The sequence below is a fragment of the Galeopterus variegatus genome, unplaced genomic scaffold (assembly GCF_000696425.1).
Source record: "Galeopterus variegatus unplaced genomic scaffold, G_variegatus-3.0.2 Scaffold1016, whole genome shotgun sequence".
NCBI classification, from domain to species: domain Eukaryota; kingdom Metazoa; phylum Chordata; class Mammalia; order Dermoptera; family Cynocephalidae; genus Galeopterus; species Galeopterus variegatus.
Genome location: NW_007727127.1, coordinates 386303 through 395861, shown reverse-complemented (window position 1 = coordinate 395861; position 9559 = coordinate 386303). Strand labels below are relative to the sequence as shown.

General features: G+C 44.3%; 1 protein-coding gene across 2 annotated transcripts in view; it reads left to right on the top strand.

Annotated features, from left to right (window-relative positions):
* The first annotated feature begins 4729 nt into the window (after positions 1-4729).
* Positions 4730-9559, top strand: part of EEF2K (eukaryotic elongation factor-2 kinase) — a 41160-nt gene continuing 36330 nt past the window's right edge. The window contains exon 1 of one of the 2 annotated variants that reach the window (XM_008574229.1): positions 4730-5040. In XM_008574229.1, coding sequence (XP_008572451.1) covers positions 4810-5040 — 231 coding nt within the window. In that variant the 5' untranslated portion in view covers positions 4730-4809. The remainder of the gene's footprint in view (positions 5041-9559) is intronic. The other variant, XM_008574230.1, reaches the window with a different exon arrangement.

The window sequence follows — 9559 nt, the reverse complement described above, 5'->3', positions numbered from 1 at the left end:
TGCCGGTTCCGGTCCAGTACGGGGGCGACACTGAGGGTTGCGATCCGTTGCCAGACACGGAAAAAGACAAAAAGGAAAAAAAAAAAAACCTCTTCTTTAAAGTTGCACAAAGCCCTTCTGTTTATATCTCATCGACCAGAACTTGGTCCCAGGGTCACAGTAGCTGCAAAGGATTCTGGGAAATGTAGAGCTTATTCTAAATGTCTGTGTGCTTAGCCAAAAACCAATGATTGTTATTAAGGAAAAAGGAGCGAACAGTTGTTGGGGGACAGTTAGCAGGCATTGCCACAGCTGTCTTAAGAGCAAATTTATTACAACTCAAAAGCCATAAAACAGATCATGCTCATTCAGTTCTGGAATGCATATCATGTGCCTGCTATGTACAAGGCACTGTGCCAGGCAGGGTCACAGCTGCTTGTCTGCAGCTCCTCTCCTTTCCCAGGGCCTAGGAGAATGTTGTCAGGTCAGTGGTGGGACGTGGCCAAGGGCTGGGGTTCTGATCCTAATTCTCCTGGGAACTAGCTGTGGAACCCCAATCTGGCTACTTGCCCGCTTAGCTGTCTTCATTGTAACATATTGACGAGATGACATAATTTGACAAGGTCACCAGCAGGAGAGCCAGGATTTGCCCCCTGGCAGTCCAGCCCCTGAATCTCAGCCCTTAACCACTGAGCTATACTGCGTGGATGTTTGCAGGCTGAAGCTGTGCTTCTAGCCCCTCCCTTGGCACCATCCTGGCCCCCAGAGACCACTGAGGCAGTGGCCAGGCCTGCTGGCTGTTCCAGGCATCTCACTGTCTTGGTCAGCAGGGATTCTGGCCCCGGGCTGACCAGGGCACAGTGGGCTCTGCGGCTGGGAGGGGTTGAGAGTGGGGAGAAGCGGGCCCAGGGCAGATTTTGGTAACAAACAGGATCAGGTGGCTCTGGCACTGGATCCAGGCCTGTGACTGTGTCTTGCCCTGAGGGTAAGAAACAAACCAAGCAGTTGACACTGATTCCAAACTGTGAGTGGAGAAATCACTGTGTGGGTGGTGCGCTAAGGAAAGAGAATAACACGAGAGAAAAACAAAAGACGTAAGTAGAGTAGAAAATAGCAAGAGGGCATTGTAGAAAGTAAGGCTAAGTGCAGCCTCCCGAGATTTTAACTCCCTCTTTATAGGTGTGGACTGGATCAGGATGTAAATATGTTTCCTGCTTCCGTAGCTGTCAAGAGAGTGCCAAAGCCTTGGGTCTAGATGACTGCCTGCCTGGTGGACAGAGCTGTGGAGAATAATTGGAATTACTGGCTTGATCTAAAACAATTATTTTTTTATTTTTATTTTTTTCTAAAAGATGACTAGTAAGGGGATCTTAACCCTTGACTTGGTGTTGTCAGCACCGCGCTCTCCCAAGTGAGCCACAGGCTGGCCCCTAAAACGATTATTTTTTTTCCTTTTTGTCTTTTTTGTGACCGGTAACGGGATCGCAACCCTCGGTGTCGCGCCCGCACCACGCTCAACCAGTGAGCAGACCCGTCTCTACATGGGATCCGAACCCTCGGCGGGAGCGCCGCCGCGCTCCCAAGAGCCGCACTCTACCGAGTGCGCCACCGGGCCAGCCCTAAAACGATTATTTTTTAACTTGACTAATTGATTTATTATTTTTTGTTGAAAGCTATCCAGCTTTGTAAAAAGTTAAAACAGTATAGAAGTGTATGAAGTTTTTAAAAGTTTTCTCCACCCCCAGCTCCACAGTGCATTCTGGTGCTTTACAGCTCCTGTGGCTCTTTCAAGAAAGTTTCAATGCATTTACAAATGTTTTTTAAAAAAAAAGAAACACAAATGAGATCATCCTAATATACCTGTTCTTCTGCAACTTGCTTTTTACATTTTATAGCTTTTCTTGACTTTTTTTTTTTACTTTGGCTCTATTGAGATATAATTCATGTATCTTAAAATCCACCCATTTGAAGTGTACACTTCAATGGTTTTTAGTATATTCACAGTCACGCAACCAATACCACAATCAAGTTTAGAACATTTTCATCAACGCAAAAGAAACTCCGTACCCACTGGCAGTGGTTCCCCATTTTCCCCCAGACACCACTGCCCAACGCCCCCACCCTATCCCCAGCCCTAGGCAGCCTCACCTACTTCCTGTTTCTGTTGATTTGCCTTCTCTGGACATTTCATGTCAATGGAATCATGCACTATGTAGTCTTTTGTGACTGTCTTCTTTCACTTCACTAATAGTTTTAAGTTTTATCTGTGTTGGAGTACTTCGTTTTTTAAGACTGCCAGATTTTGATGGACAGTTGGGTTGATTTTCTTTTGGCTCTTATGAATAATGCTACTGTGGACATTTGTGTATGGGTTTTCATGTCGGCTTATGTTTTCATTTCTCTTGGGTATCCTCCTAGGAGTGGAATTGCTAGATCATGTTGTAACTCAATGTTTAACTTTTTGAGAAATTGCCTTACTGTTTTGTAAAGTGGCCACACCATTTTACATTCTCACCAGCAGAATATGTGAATTCCAATTTCTCCACATCCTTGCCTACGCTTCTTATTTTCCATTTTTTAAATTATATCCATTGTAATGGGTGTGACTTTCATTTGCGTTTGCCTAATGGCTAATGCTGTTGACCATCTTTTCATATGCTTATTGGCCATTTGTATATTTTCTTTAGAGAAATATCTATTCAAACTCTGCTCATTTTTATTTGGGTTAGTTGTCTTTTTATTGTTGAGATTGTAAGAGTTCTTTATATAGTCCCTTATCAGATATATGATTTATAAAAATTTTCTCCCATTCTGAGTAGTCTCTTCACTTTCTTGGTAGTGTCCTTTAAAACACAAAAATTCTTGATTTTGATGATGTCCAATTTAACTATTTGTTGCTGATGCTTTTGGTGTCATATCTAAGAAGGCTTTGCCTAACCCAAGGTCATAAAGATTTTCTGTATTTTCTTCTAACAGTGTTTTAGCTCTTTTTTTTTTTTTTGTCTTTTTTCGTGTCCGGCAACGGACTGCAACCCTCAGTGTCGCGCCCGCACCGGACCGGGACCGGCAACGGGATCGCAACCCTCGGCACTGCGCCCGCCCCTCACTCAGCCAGTGAGCGGGAACCGGTCTGTATGTGGGATCCGAACCCTCGGCGGGAGCGCCGCCGCACTTCCCAAGCGGCGCACTGTAGCAGTGCGCCACCGGGCCGGCCCCAGTGTTTTAGCTCTTATATGTAGGTTTTTGGTCCGTTTGAGTTAGCTTTCATGGATAGTATATGGAAGGGGTTCAACTTCATTTTTTTGCATGTGGCTATTCAGTTATCCCAGCACGATTTGTTGACAAGATGATTCTTTCCGCATTGAATTATCTTGGCACCCTGTTGAAAATGAATTGGCCCTAAGTGTGAGGGTAAATTATCTTGACACCCTTGTCAAAAATCAACTGGTTGTAAATGTGAGAGTCTTGTCCCACAATCTTGCTGAACTCTTTCTTAACTATCTTTATGTGTGTGAGTATTGGAGTTTCCCCTTTCTTTCTAACGGCCATGCAATATGTCATGGTGTAGAAAGAAATGCTGTAATGTATGTAATGAGCCTCCATTGATGGGATTTGGTGCTGTTGGCATTTTTTTGCTGTTACTGGTTGTGCTACAGAGAACACTTGTAGGGGCACTCATTCATTCTAGGGAAGCCTATTGAGTGCCTTCTCTGTGCCAGGCACTCTTTGAGGCACTGGGCATACAGACAATAAGAAAGTAAGTGGGGGCTGGCAGGTAGCTCAGCTGGTTAAGCATGGTGCTGACAACATCAAGGTCCAGGATCTGGATCCCTGGGACTGGCTGGCCACCAAAAAAAAGTAAAAGGGATGATTTTAGCTTGTGAAAATCACTGAAGAAAATAAAACACAGTGATATGCTAGGCAGCAATCTTTGATTTGGGAATTCAGGGAAGATTTCTTTAAAGGGGTAACTTTGGAGCTGAGATCCAAACGATGAGAGAGAACGCACTGCAGGAGGTTGTTCCAGGCTCCAGGAGCAGCAGGTGCAGAGGCCCTGAGGTGGGCATGAGCCTGCCCTGTTCGCTGACTGGGGAGCACGCCAGCCTGCAGAGCAGTCCAGGCCAGAGCGGGGACAGGGGCCAAGAACGCAGCCTTTGTAGCCTTAGTAAGACATTAGGAAGGGAAGTTACTGGGGTGTGCTAAGCAGGAGAGTGACTTGATCCAATTTGTGTTCTAAAAGGGTCACTTTAGTTGCTTAAGAAGCATTTCTTTCCCCTGCCTTGTTCCAACATTTCCAAGCGCTGAGTTCTTAGACATGGGATTACTGGGTTAATGGGTTTGTACATTTAAAATGTTCCTGGATGCTGCCAGCTGCCTCTCAAAAGGCAGCTCTGGGGCCGGCCCGGTGGCGCACTGGAGAGTGCGCCGCTTGGGAGCGCGGCGGCGGCACTCCCGCCAAGGGTTCGGATCCCATGTGGAGACCGGTTCCCGCTCATTGGCTGAGCGCGGTGTGGGAGCGACACCGGGGGTTGCGAGCCCGTTGCCGGTCCCCGGTATGGGCGCAACACCGAGGGTTGTGATCCCGTTACCGGTCAGTAAAAAAAAAAAGACAAAAAGGAAAAAAAAAAAAGGCAGCTCCGGGTTCCCCTCTGAGGGTGCAAGCCCTCACCATTGCCAGTGACATGTGGGTTGGGGAGCCTGGGAGTTCTAGCCCCCAGCCCAGCACCCAGCCTCTGACTCTGTTTCCTTTGCAGGACCTTCACCACTGCACTTGCCCAGTAACTCTGGCTGTGCCGTGCACCCCTCCGGTAAGACGGGCACCCCAGGAGCATGGCAGATGAAGACCTCATCTTCCGCCTGGAAGGCCTGGATGGCGGCCGGTCCTCCCGGGCTGGCCACAACAGTGACTCTGATGCAGACAGCGATGACGAGGAAGGTTACTTCATCTGCCCCATCACCGACGACCCCAGGTCAAACCAGAATGTCAGTTCCGAGGTTCATAACTACTACAGCAACCTAACAAAAAGTGAGCGGTCCCCAGCCAGCTCCTTCAACTTCAAGGTGAGTGACCCACCTGCCCCACCCTCCCCACCTGGCTCACCTGCTCCCAGGGATGGCGAAGTGACGGTGCTGTGTTTCCAAACCCTGGCCAGTACTCTCAATTTAGGATCTGAGGATATACTTGTTAAGCTGGAAGGATTTTAAAACAAGTTTCAGGAGCTGGCCACTTAGCTCAGGTGGGTAGAACACAGCCTCGTAACATCGAGGTCATGGGCTTTGGATGCCTGGACTGGCCAGCTGCAAAAGAAAAAAAAAAAAAAAGTAAAACAAGTTTCATTACCTTAGAGCAGTGTTTTTCAGATAACTGCTCAGGACCTACTACTAGGTTGTGAAAACCTTTTAGTGAATCTTGGCCAACTTTTTTGTTTTGTTTTGTTTTTAAGAAATGGAACAAAACAGAATAAAATAGAAAACATTAGAGGGCAATGTAAAGTGTAAAGGTCTTATTTCTTAAACCTAGGTATTTACACATTCACACACACAACCTAGGTGAACCTATCAATTGCTATGACTAGTGCCCCAACATTTTTTTAAAGAAATGGAACAGAACAGAATAGAAAATATAATTTCTTGAAACATACGTACACTCCCATCTGCACACACAAATGTGACTATATTGGTTGTTTATGATCAGCCTCTTATGATGTACCACTTGTTAATTTTTTTTTTTTTTTTTTTTTTTTAAAAGATGACCGGTAAGGGGATCTTAACCCTTGACTTGGTGTTGTCAGCACCACGCTCAGCCAGTGAGCGAACCGGCCATCCCCATGTGGGATCCGAACCCGGGGCCTTGGTGTTATCAGCACCACACTCTCCCGAGTGAGCCACGGGCCGGCCCCCGCTTGTTAATTTTAAAAAAAATTATTTAACAAGTTTTTATGGGGAACTGTTTGATATTTACCAGCCTAGGTACTTGATTACATAAATTAATTAAACCTGCATTTATTGCCTATTATGTGTCTGTCACAAAGCTATGAATTCAGTATAGAGAGACCAAAAGAAAAGTCTTCCTATTTATCCCACAGAGATATCAAAGTAAAGCAAAAAAGTATAATGAGCTATTAGTTACTTTACTAGAAATATGTTTTAGGAACACTGAAAAACTTACTTCATTTAACATTTACAGCCATCTTATGTGGTAAAGGATAGGCTAAATTCCTGTTAATCATAAGTTTTGAAACAATACCTAGTATTGTGTGGTGTAGACTGTAGGTGCTTAATAAATACGGTTTCCTTTTCTGTCCCCACATCCCAGCAGATGGTCCTAAAAATTCATCCTTGACTGTGAGAATTAATGGCTTACTAAAACTTTTCTACAAATTAACAGGCTTTTTCCATATTTGTTTACTGACTAAAAACTCACTGTGGGGGGTCTCCACCTCACCTCCATATCTTCTGCGTTTATCCAATTTTGTGTTAGATATTTTGATATCACCCCTGGCTATGTGTGTCTGTGGGGACAGGCAGATGATGTAAGATGTAGTTCTTCATGTTGGTTGTGCTCAAAAAAACCACTGCTTAAAGTTGGACATTCTTTTCAGTTGAGGAAAAGGGACTTATTTTGTTAGGGATTTGTGTTTATACCATGGAAAGCTGGAGTGAAGGAGAGGGGGGAAAGCAAACTTTATTGGACTTTGCGTAATAACTGGTGAGGGGGGGATTAAAAATGTAGTACTGTTATCCTTATTTAATTTAATCTTTAACAAACAGAAAGTATCTACTAGTACTCTCTCTTTTTTTTTGGCGGCTGATGGGGATGCTAACCCCTGACCTTGGTTTTACACCACGTGCTAACCAGCAGAGCCAACTGGCCAGCCAGTATCTGTTAGTACTGTAAGCAAAATGCCTATTATCACTTTGGGATTTGAAATGGAAACCATTCTTCTATAACTTCAGAATTAATCTGCTTTTAGAAAATTAATAATTTTAGTTCTTGGAGATGGCTGGGTCATTTTTTCCTTTCAAGGCCAGAGTTCTAGCTTAAGTCACTCTGGGGCAGGCAGCTCCAGAAATAGCCCCGAGGGTCTCTTCTGGGGCTGGTGGGCTCCTGAAGGGTCAGGTTGTGACTTACCCTGTTTCCTGTCCTAAGGCAGCTTTGAAACCCACTCCCAGCCCTATGGAGCGTGGCAGCGGAGGGCCTCTAGGCACAGTGCTGGTCCACAATAAAGACAAAAAATGTTAGCCATTTTTAATATGCTGTTAATTAAAAAAGCAAGTTAAACTATAATACAATTCTGTTTCTATTTAAATATATATATACGTATATATTAGTGTCTACATAGCCAAAACTGTTTGGAGGATTTTGTGTCCAACAGTTAATGGTGACTCTCTCTGAGGGACAGGGTGCTACTGAGGACTTTGATTATCTACATTATATATGTATTTAAACATTTTAAATATACTTTAAAGCTACACATGTGTATTACTTGCATGGAGAAAAATGTGTTGTTTTTAAAAGAAAAATAAAGCAAAATAACCAGATAACCTCCCTCCCCCAAACAATAAATAGCCCCTCCCTAAACTCATCACTTCTAGGAAGCAAGGTTCAAAATCCTCACTGAGGATGGTCCCCAGGGGACCCTTCTGGGCTCTGTTCACCCCACCACACACCTTGAAGCTCCTGGAATAGGCTTCTCTTTTTCACGTCTCTGCCCAAAGCCTCTTTCAAGTGATGTCTCAGTCTATTAAAATTACGGTCCTGGCTCCTTCAGGACCCAATTTTAAGACACCCTTCCCTGGCTCTGTCCTCCGCATTCCCTGGGGCTCTTGGCAGACGTTTTATGTGCATCTGTCATTCTCTAATGTCCTTCTTTGTTTATGAGTCACTGTCTGACTTCCAGGCTAGGGGCTGTGTCTGCTGGCACCTCCGCTCCTTTGTTGGGCACAGTGGGCACTTGGTGAAATGTTTGACCGTGTATGGAAAAGATGTAGCTCTTCCTTGTACGCGGTCCCAGGTCATCCAAAGCAGGCTCTGTTGGGTTACTGTGGCCAGTGGCGACTTCAGTGGGAAAACAACAGCCTGGTTTGCCAAACCTCATTCCCTGGGCACTCAACAAACCTAATGTGTGTTTTTTTATTTACTGTCGACATGGCAACCTGGGTTGTTTAACCAAAATGGCTACCTGGCGTTCCTCCAGGGCACACCGCCTGGCAGGTTCTGGGTGTGTATGCAGAAGGTCAGGTTCTGCTGCAGTCAAGGCCCAGCCTTCCGCCCAAGTTCCCCTAGGGGTGTGGCAGAGCCATTCAGGGGGCTGCTTTCTCACAGGAATGTCAGGCAGCCAAGCAGAGGATGTTTACAGAGTTTATTATAACGTGGGAAAGTGCTTCTACTCCGGCGTTAAATTTAAAACGTAGAGTATAGGGTGCAGTTATAGCTCTGTGAAACATGCATGCACGCGTGCACACACACACAACACACTTGTGTGCACACACACTCAGCACATACTTATGCACACAACACACATACACGTGCATGCCCGCACACACACAACACACAAATCCCCAAAAGCCCAGGAGGAAGCACGTCAAGCCAACAGGGGTTGTCTTTGGATGGGATCAGGGGTAACTATGTTCCTTTCCTACTTCTCTGTCATTTCTGCATGTTCTGGAATAAGCATATGTAGCATACGTAGGTTTTTAATTTTTTAATAAAGTAAGAAATTTTATTTTTAAAACATTGTTTTCCTGGTCTGAGACTATCCTAGAGATCATTCCACATCAGCACATGTAGATTACCTCTTTTTTTTTTTTTTTTGGTGTATTAAATTATATTTCATTACATGATTACATATATTTTTTATGTAGTCCCTTCTTGAAGGACATTTTGGTTGTTTCTTTCTTCCTATCACAAATAGTACAATAATAAATATCTTTATATGTGTATCTAGGCAAATGTGGGGTTTTTTTGTTTGTTTTACTTGTCTTTTTTTTTTGTTATCTAGGCCAACTTTAAAAACATACATTTTGTAATATGCAAGTAATGTATGTATAGGTAAGATGAATTCCAGCATGTAAGTGGTATACAGTAAAGTAGGCCTTCCACTTCTGCTCCCTGTTTCCCTGGGCTGTGTCCTTCCAGAAACGTTCCTTGTGTATACAAGTGTATGTATGCACGTGACTCTCCCATCTTCTTTTTCTCTGAAATGTTACAAACCTGTCTTGCACCCTTGTGACCATCTTCCCATATTGGCCCATAAGAGCTGCTGGAAGCTAGAACTTCAGTAACACACATTTTGGGCCGGGCAGGCTCTGGTCTATGTGCCTTCCTTGCATCAATTTGTTTAGTCTGCACCGCAGTCCTGTGGCAATTGGTGTTTTACCAGGTAGTGAACCTGGGGCTCTGAGACCTTCATTCACTTGCCCCATAAATGGTGGAGCCATGTTGAGACGCAGGCGATCTTGCCCCAGAGTTGATGCTCTTAAGAACTGCAGCATGTCATCTCTTCTGTTTTGTCATTGTTTTGCTTTTTTTTTTTTTTTTTTTTTTTTTTTTTTTTTTTTTTTTTTTTTTTTTTGTCTT